Here is a 17,722-nt window from a genome sequence, read left to right as displayed (position 1 = left end):
AACTTCTGAATGTTGACTTCATTAAACTACTAATATTGGGAATCTGTGTGCTATGAGTTAATTATACATTATATGATTACAAAGTTTGTGTGTGTGTTTTGTTTTTTTGTTGTTTTTTTGTATACAAGAAAGCACAGGTCTTGAAATTAGAAGTTCTGTGTTTATTATATTTTGGCTTCAGCACTTACTGGGTGCTTAATTCAATAAGATTCTTAATCTCTCTGAGCCTTAAACTTTTGTCTGTAGAAACAGAACAATAAAACTGACCCCGCCTATCAGTTTCTTATTTGTAGTGACAATCAGAATGGAAAAATTCTACCTGGTAAACTGGGGAATGCTGTAGATTGTGGGGAACGTCATGTTTTAGCTGTGTGAGCCATTCTGTGGAACGCTGCCTGCAGGATGCAGTGTTACTTGAGTGCTTCAAGGCTTTTGTAGCCCTTGGTTTTATAGTGTACTCTATTTTGAGTTTAGCATTCTTTTTAAACACTTTCTTTGGTTTGGGTCTACCACATAGTAAGCCCTGGTGGTGGGGAGTGGGGGGGGGTGGCTGAGCAGAGAGTGAAGGGGTGATGAAGGACATTATGATTTGCTGTGGATTGATTTCTTTCCCTTAGTTTTATCTTAGCTTTCCTTCTAGAGTAGAAACTAGCAGCTCTGGAGTAAATGTAGAAGTTTAGCTCTGACAACATGAAAATTCCAAGCTTCGTAGCTCCTGATGACTAGAATTAAAACATGCATAAAGTCTTTCAAAGGAATTTTTACTGCCTTTTTCTCTCCTTGGCAGTTTTAAACTTGTATCATTGGTTGTAAAATTCAGGATTTGGGTTTTTTCCATGGGTTTGACCTTTTCTTCCTGTATGTAATTTTCATATTTTTCTTCTTTTTTTCTATTTTCTTTTTTTTTAAATCCTCATCCAAGGATATGTTTTTTATTGATTTTAAGGAGAGAGGAAGGGGGAGGGAGAGAGAAACATCAATTTGTTGCCTCCTGTATGCCCCCTGACTGGGAATTGAGCCCACAACCTTTCGGTGTTCAGGACGACACTCCAGCCACCTGGCTAGGGCTTCATGTTTTTCTTTAAGGCCACTTAACTGTTGTTTTACTGAATGGGAATTCTCTACTAGCAGAGATGCTTAGCAACAGATCTTTTCCTTCTGCACAGACTGTTGCTGCACAGTGGCTGTGTAACCAGTGGCGTAATGACTCGTGTAGGGAGCATACGCACAGGTGCATTGGTCATCGCTGGACTTCGCACGAGCTGTAATCATCTGACCTTAAACAGGCACAAATTCATTATTTTCAAAGATTTGTTAAATGTTGTCGTTTGAGTTTACGTAACTCTTTTTTTCCCTATGATCTCTTACATTTATTTTAGTGTCTAAGTAAGGATAGAGTTTGGCAAAAGTCAAGATAACTACAGTCACTTTCACATTACTTTTAGAAATCTAATGAGTGAAACCAGCTTACCATCCTGACAGCATACTGCTTAATCGTAACAGCTTTTATCAAAAACCAAAGTAAGCATAACATTGTCACACCTTAAGTTTGTTGAAGATGCAGAATTCGAAAATTCGAATTCTTGAGCCTCACTTCCAAAGATTCTCATTCCCAGTTGATTCTGATAGACATACAGGTTTGGGAGCTACTGAACTATTTATAGCGGATGCTCTTCAAATAGTTCTCAAGGGCTTAGGGTTCCTCGGAGGATCCTCTAATCAATGAAATTCAGTTCTCTAAGGGCAACTTAATTTCATTTGTCTCTTATTAATTTGCTTTTGTCTCTTATTTATCGAGGTTTCTAAGAAAGATTTCCTCTGAATGAAAAATATTGCTTTGGAAAAAAATTCAGAAAACTACTGTTATTAGAGAGATTATTTCTAGGATTCCTTATTATTTAAGATTCTGATTATATTTTTAAAATTCATTTTTTAATAATACAGATCTAATATTCAAACAGAATTGAACTGTGGTACAGGACAGAAGACTTTTGCATTCACTGTCTTTACCTTACTTAAAGCCCTTTATAAACTTGTTTGCCATAATAGCCTGCCATTTTGATTTCACTAAATTCTGTGCATTCCCTCTGCATATAGTGTTTTATTGTCCTCCTGATAGAAACATACTATAGTTCCCCTTGTCTAAAAGGACATACAGGCAGTGGTGTACCCATAATGCCTAACAATTGGAGGAAAGGGGACTAATTCATATCCTTTGCAAATTGCCATGATGTAATTACTCCCTACAATAAGCCTTATTTCAAGCTACCAATGTGATGTCACTTAATGTGGAGCAGGGAAAGGATACACACAGCATACTTAGTATTTCTACAGATAGTTTAGATGTAAATAAATTTAAGAGCATAGCAAATATGTAGTAAAATAAGAATAAAATAGTTAGGAAAGATGAGGTTTTGAGTATTTGCTGTTTATGTTACTATGTTTGCCCTATTTAAATTACTTTACGAAAGATATCTAAGAAACTATTTCCATGCTTATCTTTGGGGAAATAAATTGTTTCAAAAATGGGAAAAGACTCTTACTTTGCATTTTCTTCCTTATTCTGTTGGGTAAATTAATCTATATTTCATTTATGAGCAGCAACAACAAAAAAACGGTATTAAAGAAGAAGCTCTCCAGGTGATTTTGATGTGTGGCTACTGCTGGTGGCTCCCAGTTATAGCCACCTAAACTTAAAAATGTCTCTTTGGTTCCCTGGGACCTCAGAGCTGAATTTTGCGCTTGATTGCACTGACTACTACATTTTAACTATTTATGCCTTGTCATGTTTTTTCAAATTATTTGAGAAACCTTTTGCCAAATGTATATAAAGAAAAAATATAAAGAAGTATTTAAAATATAAAGAAAAAAGATTTAAGACTAGAAAAAATAGCAATCAAAGTAGAAAATCAAACTCTGGTGCATACAAGGGTAAATATGCCGATCTTAAGTCCCACCATAGCTGATATAGTTGAACAACAGATTTTGCTATGAGCTTCCTGGCAACCAGACAAAAGGGCACCATTTTCTCAAAGAAAGCGAAGCTTTTCATTGTACTAAATTCCAAAGTAAAACTCACACTTGAAATTTCATATACATTTGGAAAGTACTTAACATCCTGCCTAGTATAAAATGTTGATAAATAGGTGTTGTTATGAGTAATCATAGAAGGATTGTTACAGCATTAAAATAGACATATAGGAAATAATTTGAATGACTTGTCATCTATATGAGGGAATATTACACTATGTAGTTGTTAAATGTTCTTAAATATTTAAAGATAAAAGAAAAATGCTCATAATGTAACATTTAGTGAAAGGACAGGATAAAAATCTATAATGCTCTATTATACTAACATTGTTATGAAATGTTGTATTTTGAAAATATTGTCTTTATGTTGTTTTAAAACAGTGTTTTAGAAACATTTTCTAGGAAAAAACTGGAAAAGGTAATACCAAAATCTTAGGAATGGATCCCTGTTAATAATTCTTAAAACTAGGTGATATGTATGAGGGGATTTATTATGTTAATACTATTCTATTTATATCTTTTTTCATAATACACTTTTTAAAAGAATGACAAAAATAGGAAAGTTTAAATTTTTGGAATTAGTGTTTTATAACTTGTTTAAATATACATTAACTCTTGATCAGTTGTGTTATTAAGGTATTATTGATGCTTTTTTAAGGGTTTTAAGGCTTTGAGAGAATGATATATGAGACTTGTGAAAAGTTTGATAAAAATTATAACAAATATATATAAATGTGTGAAATAACCTTTAATAAAAAAGAAAGATGGTTCACTCAGTAATGGAATTACTGGTGATTTTTGTCTTTTTTATACTTTTCTACATCTAAAAATTCCACAGTAAGCTGTTTTTAGGTTCTTAATTAAAAAAAACAAACTGTAATCAGTTTTTATGAAATTATGCTGATAACTTTTGTGATAAAATGACATTGTTCTCATATTGAGAGCACCCTTGGTAGCTGCTTCTGAGATTGGCCTTTGAGCGTGCTCTTTATTATTCTCTATAACAATTTTGGTGAAGGGTGCATCGTGTCTGAACATCTGTTCAGAAAGTAGCTAATTCAGGTATTTTTCACGTGTGAAAAGTGATATAAGGACCATTTCCACTACTGCATTCCCATAAATTTTATTTCCTTTTTTTTTTTTTAATCCTCACCCAAGGATATATTTTTTCCATTGCTTTTCAGAGACAGTGGAAGGGGGGAGGGGGGGAGAGAGATAGAAACATCAATGTGAGAGAGACACATGGATTGGTCGCCTCCCACACGTGCCCTGACCGGGGCCAAGGATCGAGCCTGCAACCGAGGTTTGTGCCCTTCACCGGAATCAAACCCGGGACCCCTCAGTCTGCCGGCCAACGCTCTAATCAGAGCCAAACCAGCCAGTGCTTTATTCCCTTTTTGAAGAAGTGTACATTTTTCAGTACAGCCACTGTCCACATAGGCAACTTTACCTTAATGGGGGAAGGGTGTCATGAGTATTTTGGCAGAGTTCTTCCTTATTAGGCAAAAATAAGACTAAAAGGAAATGAGTGACTATTTCTTCCTGCCTTTATAAACTGAAACAATATTCAAATTTATAGGTGAATTTTATTTGTAGCAAATAAATCCCTTTATAAACCCTAAGTTTATCTTATAGGTGGCCTTCTAAAGTAAACTTTATTTGATTTTATACACTGTGCTCATGCTTTGGCTTTATGCCTGACCTCCCAGATTGCAAACATCTACAGTAGGACCCAATATTAAAGAAAATAAACCAGAAAGCTATAAAATATTACAGATGTTAGTAATAAATTACTCAGTAATATTCACATTGGAGCAGTAATAAGTTATAATCTTAATAGTGGGGGTCCTTAAAAATAATCCCACTCTTCACTAAGACATCTTTCCCACATTTCCCAGACGAAATACATTGTTGTTTTCTACTCATACAAAAGGTAGGTGTTAGGGACATTGTGTTTATTCATTTACTGGTTCTAGTCAATAACAGAGGTTAAAAAGTGAAGGCAGAGCACCTGTATGGGCACTACCAACTAGCACCAAATCCTTACTATATGTAAGAAAATTTTCAGTTTTGGAACTCAGTTATGCCCTTAAAAAATACATCAAACAATCTAAAGCAGAACATGCTAAAGGCAAAATGACTAATCGCGACAACTTTTAAAGTTCAAAAAAGTAATTTAGAAGTCTATGGAGGAGTGTTGGATTGGGGCAGGGTGTGTGTGAATTACTTAAGCAAGAAAAAAAAATGGAAGAAAAAAAAGAGGAGGAAAGATGAGGGTGGGAGTCATTGCAGGCAGGAAGCATACATTCCAGGACTGAAGTAGAAATAAAAGAGAATGTTGAGGAAACCATGTTGGCTTAGATAGTTCACATAAAGTAGTGGTTTTCAAATTATGTCCTAATGACCTCCCCTCCCCCACCAATCCCCACAGGGGCTTATCGGCAAGAGGGTGAGCAGGCCGGCTACTCAAGTCTTTAAAGCAAGGCACTGTTGCGGGTATATTAGGAAGATTGATCCGACAGTGGAGCCAGGGACTTGTGTTGGGAAACTCGTCAGTAAGTCAGCTGAGATGACATGAGCCTAAGTGTTTTATCAGCCACTGGTCTGAAACTAAAAGAGCGTGGCTGGATGAGTGAACCCTCACCGAGGAAAACCAACAGGGCTGGGTTACCGATTAGATGGATGTTGTAGCAGGGGAAGGAGTCGTCCAATGAGACGTCCAGTAATAGAAATGAACAATCTCACGTTGAATTTAAATTCGACAGTACTAGAGTACATGGGAATATGGAAGATAATACATTGACTATATCCAAATTCTAAAGGAACTACAAAGTGGATTGAAGTTATTTGCATAAATACGTAAACCGTAACTGATGGCTAACTATGGGATTACACCTGTGTCAGCAGTGAGGATGAATGCATAGCAGGAGTTCTGTTTTTATTTGCACCTTGTTTTCTTAGAAGTCACTAAACTGGAAAGCCTCTATGCCTTGTGGGGGTGCCCCTGTGTTAAATTGAAAAGCCCTAGGCTTTGTGGCTCAGCTAAAAATCCCATTATCCAGAATCTGGGGATTGGCTTCTGGTGAAGTGACATTCACAGGGTAGTATTGTTAGGTAAAGCAAAGACTGTTACTGATATGGCTGCCAGTTGGTAAGAATAAAATCCCCAGCAGGGGAAGACTTGGTATTCATTTGACCTGGTGACATCAGCCCAAAACAAAGGGTTCAGCTTTGTGAGGGTTAAGAAAATTACCAGGGGTTTACTGCCCCTCACTTAAATAAAATAAATAAACTATAAACAAACGAATGCTTTGAGATGTAGATATTTATTTGCTCTCAGTGTAAGAAAGATTTATTTAATATAAAAGTTCATAAATAAACAATAGGTGTTATGGGCTGGATTGTGTCCCCCTTCCCCCCCAAAATTCATGTTGAAGTCCTAACCCTCAGTACCTCACAATGTGGCTCTATATAGAGATAAGTTATTTAAAGGGGCAATTAAGTTAGAATGAGGTCCTTAGAGTGGGCCTTAATCCAAAATGACTGCTGGTTTTGCAAGAGGAAGAGATTAGGACACACACAGAGACCAAGGGATGACCACGTGAGGACACAGCGAGAAAGCAGCCATCTGCAGTCTAAGGAGAGAGGCCTCAGAAGAAACCAGACCTGCCAACACCTTGATCTTGGACTTCTAGCTCCCAGAATTATGAGAAAATATCTGTTGTTTAAGCCATCCAGTCTGTGATATTTTTTTATGGCAGCCCTTGCGCATATAATATAACCTGGTACTTAAGCAAGCTTCATATACAAAATCAAAAGATATAGTAACCTAGAAAATATTGGTTAACATATAAAATAAAGGAGCGCCTAGAATCAGTAATACTCCACTAACAGCAAGCGTACCAAGCACCCAGATCTTGGTCTTAAATACCGTCCTCCAATAAAAGAAACCAAGGTGTCTTGCGGAAATAGCTGATTCCAGGACTGAGGCAGGAAGTACACAGTAGGAGCCTGGTACATCGTGTAGTGCCAGAAAGTAACAAATTGCTAAAAACAAAAACAAACCTTGCAGTTATAGAGGTACGTCAAAGGGACACGGGAACCAGCTAAAAGACCTCCCAATGTTCAAAGCTTTGAGCGACAAAGTATTACTGGAATAGAACCCAAGTGTAAAATAAACACAGATCCATAGTGATACAAATAAATCACTGAATAAATAAATAACTAGAGGAGAATAGAGAAATCTGCACAGAAGGATCCCAAATAATTTATGTAGATGTTCTACCCTCAAGGTAGAGCACAGCTCCCCACTAAAGTGTGGCCTGTGCATAGTGACTTCCTTCTAAAGAGTTCAGCATGAAAAATGGGAGGAGGGAGTAACTTTACAGTGGCAGATCTTACAAACACTACCTTAGCCTGGTGGTCAAGGTTAACATCAAGAGTGATAAGTCATGTTGATAGCATGTGTCCTTGATATAATATGATGAGGTGGTACTTTACCTCTGTGGTCTTCCTCCCCAAAACCACACCTCAGTCTAATCATGAGAAAAACATCAGACAAATTCCAGTGGAGGAGCCTCCCCAAATTAACTTGACCAATACTCCTTTAAACTGTCAAAGGTCACTTCCCAAGGAAACTCTGAGAAACTGTTATAGCCAAGAGGAGCTAAGGAGGCAAGAAATAGTTTAATACACAATCCTAGATGGGATCCTGGGATAGAAAAAAGGATACTAGGTAAAAACTAAAGAAATCTGAATAAAGTATGAACAGTTAATAAATATTAATACTGGTTTATAATTGTGACCATACTAATGCAAGATGTTAATAGAGGAAACTCAGTGCAGGGTATATGGGAACTACGCTATCTTCCTAACTTTTCTATAAAACTTAAAACTATTCAAAAACAAATGATTCTTTTTTAAAAAAAACCAAAAAAATCACGAGTAGACAACAGGATATCACACATCCCAGGCATCAAACGGCTAGTAAACACTTGAAAAAAATTCATACTTACTGGTATTCAGAAATGCACATTAAAACATCTGTGAGATTATTTTTACTTAGCTGGCAAAATCTCTTTTAAATGATAATTCCCTTGATTGGCAATGTATAGGAATATTAACTGGAACTACCTCTCTGGAGGGCAGTTTGATAATAGGTAATCTTTGAAGCAACATCATCACCAGGAAGTATGAATATCAATATACCCACAAATGTTTTTCACAGTATTATGTACAGTAGCCAAAACCCGGTGATTAACAAAATGCTGATAAATATGGGATTGTTTAAATAAACAATGGTAATATCAGTGTAGACTGTGTTGCTCTCACATCGATGTTTCTCTCTCTCCCTCTCTCTAAAAATCAAAATTTTTTTTTAGAAAAGAAAGAAAAAATGTGTTAAATGACAGTTTTTAAAAATCTTTTTTTCCATGAAACTATCTGGAATATTGAAGTATTTTGTTGTTCAGACAAAAAGTATTTGTCTTTTGCTTTTCGGGGTAATTTAGTTTATACACAAATTTGCATTCATACAAACATACAATCATGTGTTCTCCATGTATTTTCTACTTTTCTGTTAGGTGATATTTTCATGAGCTGTTAAAAGCATTGTTTGATTAATCTTGTCATACTTTTTACTTTTAGGTTGGTGTTTGGAATGCTGTATCCTGCATATTATTCATACAAAGCTGTGAAAACAAAAAACGTGAAAGAATATGTAAGTATAGTGTTATGAGTGATTAATTTTAGTTTAATGTATCTGTTATATATAAGACTAGAAAAACTCATTATTTTAGAAACAGCTGGCATAATGTTTTGGGTTAAAAATGTGATATAAATGTGAAGTACTGAAATTAGTCTTTTTTTTAAAACAAATTTTGAATAGAATTCCAAAGTGGAATGTCAAAAATAATGCACTCAGTTGACATTTAAATAAGTATGATTCCCAAATAAGTAATTGGATGTCTTTTACTCATTTAGTCTATAAATTCCAGTTTAAGAGGTTGGGGGATTATCTGTTTTTTTAGCCTTATAAATTTATAGGTACACTGAGAATATATCTCTTCGACCCCCAAAACTTTTTCTTTCTTTCATAGGTGTTCTTTCACTTTCTAATTGATTTAAATATGCAGGTGCCTCATCACTACTGACAATTGCAGTCACCAATCTGCTTTCTGTTTGTATGGATTTAAGTATTCTGGATATTTCATATTAATGGAATCATATGTGACCTTTTGTGTCTGGCTTCTTAGCTTGTTTTCAAGATTCACCCACATTATATAGCATGCATGTATCAGTATTTTATTCCTTTTTATGGCTGAATAATATTCTACTGTGTGCATGTACAACATTGTTCCTCCATTCGTTCACATCTGGATTATTTCTAACTTTTGGCTTTTATGAATAGTGTCACTATAAACATTCATGTACAAAGATTTGAGTACCTGTTTTAAGTTTTTGGAAGTATATAGCCATGGTTCTTTGTAAAGGATTTTGGATGGTAGCCTGGTCATTCAACTTGTCAAATAGTCAGAGATCAGATGATGATTTTTACTCTATTTGTTTAGAGTGCTTTTTCCCCACCAGGGTGGAGGGGTATGAAACCTTTATAACTCATTTTATTGAACTTTTATAGTTCAGGGTGATTGATATGTTTCTCAATTTTGGGCCCATTTTACCTTATGAAGTATTATAAACCCAGGATATGAAATAACAGGTGTGGCTCTGTGTGTGTCTTTGTGTATGTATTTGTGCTTAGCATATTCTCCTTTCTTCACACATCTGCGTTATTTTGTTGGGGGGGGAAAGTTAAGTACAAATTGAAAATGAAGTTTAGGTGAGAAGCTCCAATAATATGAGGGTATTATCAGCAGACACACAAGTACCATTTCCTAAAATAAAAGGTAAGAAGGTATAATAAATTGTGATAAAAAGAGACCTGTCACGTGTAAATTAATGCTAAAAGATCAGAAAAAATGGTATTATTTAGGGATTGGCCTAACAACCATTGTAAAAATATTAGTCCATTTCTTACTATGCATCAGTTTAACTTTGTTATGTTAATTTTTAAAGACTTAAAAGACATGGATTTGTATGTTTTATTCCCTTAATACAACACTCAAATTTTTATTATTGGAGCATTCTATAAATTTGGGGTTAATAAGAATGGTCTAACCCTGAAATTTAACGCTGCTTCATAAATTAAAGGTAATTTAACCTGTGGAAAAGACTCCATTAACTTTTTTTTTTTTTAATCCTCACCAGAGGATATTTTTCCATTGCTTTTAGACAGAGTGGAAGGGAGAGAGAAAGGAGAGAGAGACAGACAGACAGACATCAGTGTGGGAGAGACACATCTATTGGTTGCTTCCCACACTCGCCCTGACTGGGCTGGGAATCAAACCTGCAACCCACGTACATGCCCTTGACCGGGAATCCAACCAGCATCCCTTCTGTGCTCTGACAGACAATCCAACCACTGAGCCACACCAGCCAGGGCCTATTAGCATTCTTATTCAAACTGTTAGAAAAACGATAAAACTTGATGTGTTGATATATTATACATACCCTTGTGTGTGTGTTTAGATATATACTTTACATATTGTCTCCCATAGTTTTTAGAGAATAACTCATTATTAACAAAGTAAAAATTATCTGTACATAATTTTGCTATAGTGTTGTGACTCTAAAAAGTTTTCTTAACCATCTCTTTGGGAATGTGAAAATAATGAGTAAATTGAAGATAAACCAGGGAAGTAGAAGGGCAGGTGGCTGGAGCTGGTTTGATAATTACATACTAATCAACTCTGCTTTATAAATAAAACGAGAGCTAAAAGCAAAAATGATCAGGTGCTGAAATAGGAAAGGCAGGGCATCTGCCTCTGACAGAAATATGATACAACTCTGAAGACCTCCTGGTGACCAATTTGCATGCCATCAAGGCTCCTAGAGAGACAAGCTTCGATATCATGTTAGAATAACATCTTACATTCATAAAATTCCCTACCAATTTCAAAATACTTTTGTATATTATTGTTTCCAGTTGCTTCCATAACAAATTACCACTTACTGGCTTAAATTTACACAAATTTATTTTCTTACATTACTATAGGTCAGAAATCTGAAATGGATCAACAGAGCTACATTCCTTCTGGAGGCTCTAGTAGAAAATCTGTTTACTTGCCTTTTCAAGCTTCTACAGGCAGCCTACATTCCTTGTCCTATGACTCTAGTTCTCCATCTTCAAAGCGAGAAATATTGGGCTGAGACCTCACACTGCGGTTTCTCTGGTTCTCTCTTCTCCTTCCCTTTTCCATTTATAAGGACCCTGGTGATTACAGTGGGCTCACCTGAGTAACCCAAGATACTCTCCCCATCTCAAGGTCACCTGATTAGCAACCTGAATTCTATCAGCAACCCGATTTCTCCTTTAACCATGTAACCTAACATATTCACGTGTCATGGCAGGATGTGGACCTCTTTGGAAGAAGGAGGCATTATTCTGCATGCCACAATATCTCACTGGTCCTCACTATAACTCTATAAAGTAGGCGGGGAAAATATTCCAATATTATAGGCTCAGAGAAGTGAATTAACTTGCCCAGTGTCACACAGATCATTAAAGAAGGAATGAATATCTTCTGTTTCTAATGTTTTATTCTTTTTCTTCTACCATGCCAGCTTTAGAAAATTAGGTGAGGATCATAGCTTCACAATAAAAGTTGAAGTAGCTTTCACAGCCAGCCAGTGAATGAGCTTCTGATTAATCGCGGCAGATCTTCAGGGACCACAACTATATGGATATTTTTCAAGAAGGGCAGTGAGGCAGCTTAGCCAGTTCTAGAGCAGGACCCATAAGCATCTAAATGAACTGTGATCAAAATGGTCGAAAATGAAATTGGAAGTTTTGGAAGTTCTATAAAGTCTTGGCAGTTCTGTATTTCCAACCTAAATTTACTTCTGACAAAAATTTTGAATATTATTTTCTTGTTGAGTTTCACCTAAACTTAGTTATCCAATTTAACCTTCAATTTTAACAGTTTTATAAGAACTGTGTTCTCATAAAGTTTTCCTGTATGGTGATCCCATCCAAATTTGCTTTGTCTTAAATTTTTTAGCAAGATTAACCTTCTTAAAATTTCCATGTTATATTTTTAATAGCCTCTTATACTATCTGATATGATATTATTTATTTGGTTTTGTTTGTTTTCCCTACTATAGTTTTGTTGTTTTGTTAATTGCTATATTCCCATACCTAGAACAGTACATGGTATATGGTAGGTGTTCAGTATTTTTTGAATGAATGAATAGATAAGAAAAAGAAGAGGAGTTGAACTCGATACTTTTTGAATAAATGAATAATTGAGAAAAGGAATAAGAGTTGACTTTTAAGTCTATATCAAATACTAAATTGTGTTTATAGGAGCATATACATTTCTTAAGTAGATTGGTCTAGTTTCTCAGCTTTGACTCTGCTGGGGTAAGGAGTATACAGTCCAGTTTGACTTACCCCAGAGCCCACTTTCTTTGAGGCATTTTACCTAAATTCACTGATATCTGCTTCAAAATTATTTTCAGAAAGCAAACATTTTTTATTAATTTACTTCTTTCCACCCGAACTACTACCATTCCCTGTAAGCCTTCAAATAGTAGATTGCACCTGATAAAACAGATGCTGTGTTCAAATCAAAACACATGGAAAGTGCTGTATATTTTGGCAACCTTCCTTTCTTCCTTTGCCTATTTTTAAAAGAGAGCTTTCCTAGGATATAATTTCCTGTATAGTGTGGCTGATATGGCCTACTTAAAGTCTTTCAGTCTTGCAGTAATTGAAATGTAAACTTACTGAAGAATTAGTATGGTTTTGCAAATTTTTTCAGGCTTATACCATCTCATGACTTGAAAATAGAGTGTTTACTTCCAAGTGGTGTGTAATTGCTGTAGCTTTTCTAGGAAACCAGTGTTTTTATTCTAAGAATGTTGAAAGTGGCAATGAAAAGATTGTCTAACAGCACACAAAAATCAAAATCATACATTTGGTCCTGAGATTTACTGTGAGCAAGAACAAAGAACAGGAACAGCTTTGGGAGATTACTCTTTTAAGGGCCTAGAAATGGCCCTCTAAAACCCTATTGACTTGGGTTTTGAAAGTGACCTAATTTTTGACTGAGTATTTAGCTGATATGGAAATGAACAAACATACCACACACTGGCTCTTATCTATTGTTAAAATGTGAAGTTGCTTACTAGTTCTAGGGTGGAGATAAAAGGGGGAAAAACACACTGAAGAACTTTTCTTTATTGTCAAGAAGTGTTCCTCAGAAATAGTTTCATATTTTGGATTAAAAATATTCATTTGGTTCTAGGGTTTTAATAATGTAAGAAGTGTAAAGACTAACTCACTGATTAAGGTGGGATTTTTTTTTAATTTTGAAAATTAGTTTTGTCAGGCCATATGCTTATCTGTTTATTTTCCATTCTGTTATTTTAATCTAGATTTTGCTTTTTTAATCAAAGTTGTATTTATCATTTAAAAATCAAACCATTTTTCAAGGCTTGTTATGAAAAACAGCAGTTTCCTACCCTCTCCTCATCTCTAGAGGCAACTACTTCCAACTCTTTTATCCAAATCCTTTAGCATATCTATTTCCATGTTTAATTAATGTGCTTATACTATTGCTATTTCTTAATTTTTCAAATGGACATCATCAGTTGACTTCCTTCTATTAAAGATGATTTAGTAGTTACACTATGCTATACACATGCATCTTTCCCTGTCCCTATAGCTTCCCAATGTCATTACAGTGTAATGTGGGTTGGATCAGTATTCGATATTTACATTATTTAGCCAAAGTTAAAAAGAAGCAATAGAATGTCGAGATTAAGAACATACCCTTTAGAACCATGCTGCCTAGGTTATAATCCCAGCCCTATCCATTACTAGCTTGATGTTTCTTTGAGTTATTTGACCTTTCTGTACCTCAATTTCCTTATCTGCAAAATAAGAACAGTAGTAGTACTTAACCTTCTCAGGTTGTGAAAATTGTATGAGTCATCAAACCAAAAGCATTTAAATCATTACCTAACATAACATATAAAAGTCACCTTGTCGGGTTAGGGCTTCAACATATGAATTGGGGTGGGACACAGTTCAGTCCATAACAGACTTCAGCATATCTTTCTGGGAACATAATTTAATGCATTACAACCATTTCTTTGGAAAATTGTCAATGTATGTGTGTATGTGTGTGTAGATAGGTAGTTAGATGATGATGATAGATAGATAGATAGATAGATAGATAGATAGATAGATAGATAGATAGATAGATAGATAGATAGATAGATAGATAGATATAGATAGATGATAGATAGATAAATAGATAGATAGATGATAGATGATTGATAGATAGATGATGATAGATAGATAGATGATTGATAGATGATTGATAGATGATGATGAAGATAGATAGATAGATAGATAGATAGATAGATAGATGATAGATAGATAAATAGATAGATAGATGATAGATGATTGATAGATGATGATAGATAGATGATTGATAGATAGATGATTGATAGATGATTGATGATGATGAAGATAGATGATAGATAGATAGATAGATAGATAGATAGATAGATAGATAGATAGATAGATAGATAGATAGATGATAGATAATTATTTTCTCTTGTACCAGTCATATTCTTCAGAGAAGACTTCTGTTCTGAAAGGTACTTAGTTGCTACATTCTGGAGGGAGAATCAGGGTTGGGGGCTCTCAGTATTCAATTTATAAACTTCTACTTAATCCCTGTTAGCCCTACTCTAAACTGTGCCTGGGATTTGCAAATTCAGAGAACCTCTGATTCACTCTTTCCAGAATGAAGGCCTAGGGTTCAGCTAGGGGAAAGGGGGACCACCAGACAGCTAAAATGGGAGGGCATCTAGGTGCCTACTTGCTCCTTAAGCAGGCTTACAGCCATTCTTTTATCTTGCCCTTTTTGGCCAAGAATTGTGTAACCAATTCTTGAGCCTCTTTTGGGAGCTTCGCAGTGAAAGTTGGGTTGCTTCTCTGTTATTCCCACCTTTGGCTAATATGCAGTTTTCTCAGGCCTCCTTAATCAGTTACTCATCCATTTCCTTCCTAGCTTCAAAAACCTGATGCTCTGGTCTCTTCTCTATTGTTCTGAACGTGGATCTTTTTTTGAAATCACTTTATTGTCATTTTAATGAGATTGTGGTCGGGATGCAATTAAATGTGTATATTCATTCTGCTATTTTTACCCAGATTTCCAAATTGACCTTGTTATTGGGATACTGTGGTTGAATTATTATGTGATATCAAGTAAGACTTATTTTATCCTTGACGTTGGTTTAAAAAATGTGTCCATGTAAGAGATAGGTTTAATGGTAATATTATAATTTTTCAATCTTTGACAATAATTTTAAAATTTCATTTTAGCTGACATACAACGAATACATGTGTATCTTCAGTTATAGCTGGCTGTGAATCAGGTTTTGATAAATCACAATTTTAACTTGGAACAGTTAAATGAAATCACTTGGGGCAGTTCATTACCCTTTAAATGAAGTAAATCTATTTACATTTACTTAGTAAGGTAGGTGATGAGTATTCTTCGTAAACTTAATTTTTGATGCATCGGGTTTACTTATTTTATAGGGACGACTAACTTGCAACCCAGGTACATACATGCCCTTGACTAAGAATCGAACCTGAGACCCTTTGGTGCTTGTGCGGACTCTCTAACCACTAAGCAACACTGGCCAAGGCCGTCTTGTTCGTTTCTAGTTTCCATTGCAAATGCTTTGGAAAACAGACACAATGAAAAAAAATTCTCACGGTGACATTTAAACCTATGAGACTAAGTCAGGCATTTGCTAATATCTAGGAAAAATTTTACCAGCTGTAGTGCCAATGGAAATAGATTTAAAAAAAAAAAAACAAAAAAAAAACAAGGACAGAAAACGTTGTTTCCATTAAAGGAAATGTTGTTAAGTAATAAATTGGAGGGAGGCCTAGCCACCTCCACCCTAATCCCTAGTGATGGAACAGCTTAAAATCATAAAAGCTACAGCAACCGAAACAGTCAGCTGCCACCACCCTCCCTGCAGGGAGAACTGTGTTCAGAGGCAGCCAGTGTTCTGCCTCCCCCTTATCTGCTCAGAAACCATAAGCTCACTACTTTGAAGAAAACTCCCAGTAAGTTCCAAAAGGTAGAAATAATAATTGAATACAAGAGAAAATACAAAAGTGCAATATTAGATGAGTTAAAAAATTAAAGCGACAGTAATACATATTATAGTTTATATTCTTGAATATAATAGCTTTATAAGCCTTTATTTTGAAAGGGAAGGAAAAAATGAAACATTCCATTCACAAAGCAAGAAAAATATCAAAATTATAAAGAAAGTAGGCTGAATAAAGCAATAAAAAAGCAGAAATAAAAATATAAACAAAATTGAGGGAATTACAATATCTTAGAGGTGCTTCCTCGAACAAGTCTAATAAGATAAACACTTGAAATAGCTAAGATAAGGAGAAGAGTAGAAAAAAGGTGTAACAAAATGAGAAGAATGCTAAATTTGGCAGTAAATATTAAACGACCTAAATTTTTTTATTTAAAAATGGAATGTTTTCTAATAATGTAAGATATACCAGGCCTTTTTCCTTTTCAGTTAAAGGTTACATTATTCATGCAGGAAAGTCTCCCCTTTTACACAATGCCAGGATCTGCCATTGGAATGTTCAGATATATACATCATCTTTCCATTGTGTAATTTTAGGAATAGAGTGCTTTCCCAGCTACAGCTGTAATAATCAGATTGTCAGCCAGATTGCCATCACACTGTGAAAGGGCCTCCTAAAAATATAAAAGCTAGAGCTGTTCCTGAAGATTTTAGCTAAGTAAGAAAAATAAAATCTTTCCCCAAAACCTCATGTAATTTTAAAAGCTCATGAGATGTTACTTTAGAAATGTAATATAATTGTAAAATGGTAAAGTTCTTTTTAAAAGCTATAAAAAATTTAAAATATACTGACTTGTATAAATATATGAAATTTTATATAGATCAATTCTTTAAAAAACAAACAAACAAAATAACACAAACCCAAACTCTAGTAAAAAGAAAGAATATCTTCAAAAGGTTTTGGAAAGTCACAGAAACAGATAGAGTGGTTTTATTTTAAAATATTACGTTAACTTCCAAAGGTTTTCAACAGGCATCTTTTAAATGAAGATCTAACGCTTCAGTTTTATTATGTTATATCCTTCTTAAGAAGATTGGCAAAATAAATTATGGAAGCCAACTGGGGAAGTATTTTCATTAACGTAATGTTTGGATATAATTTCAGCCTAGTAATCAACGTTCTTACTGTCTCTCTGTAGGAGGCAGATTTAGGCTTACTCTTAGGGAAGGGTCTAAGGGCACTTCCTCCTTGGGAAGGGAGGGAGAGTCCAAGTGGTCACTGTTCAGATAACTGGGCACTTGGGTTGGGTAGACAACGGGGACAGTCCTCATGGAACTTTGGGATAGAAGAGCTTATAGGCTTCCCTTCCCTAGGGAGTTTGCTCAGAGCTTTTGTCTGCTCCATTGGTAGCTGTAAACAGTGCCTCTGAGAAGTGGACTGAAGGCCCAGCTGCTTCTATTTTTTTGAGCTTTTTGGTTTGGGATT

General features: G+C 35.2%; 1 protein-coding gene across 1 annotated transcript in view; it reads left to right on the top strand.

Annotated features, from left to right (window-relative positions):
- Nucleotides 1–17,722, top strand: part of REEP3 (receptor accessory protein 3) — a 75,290-nt gene that overhangs the window by 25,152 nt on the left and 32,416 nt on the right. Inside the window, exon 2 of the mRNA XM_087824401.1 lies at nucleotides 8,677–8,749. Within this exon, the coding sequence (XP_087680527.1) occupies nucleotides 8,677–8,749 (73 nt within the window). The remainder of the gene's footprint in view (nucleotides 1–8,676; nucleotides 8,750–17,722) is intronic.

This window comes from Miniopterus natalensis, chromosome 14 (assembly GCF_054644295.1).
Source record: "Miniopterus natalensis isolate mMinNat1 chromosome 14, mMinNat1.hap1, whole genome shotgun sequence".
Taxonomy (NCBI): Eukaryota; Metazoa; Chordata; class Mammalia; order Chiroptera; family Miniopteridae; genus Miniopterus; species Miniopterus natalensis.
This window is presented reverse-complemented; position numbering and strand designations above follow the sequence as displayed.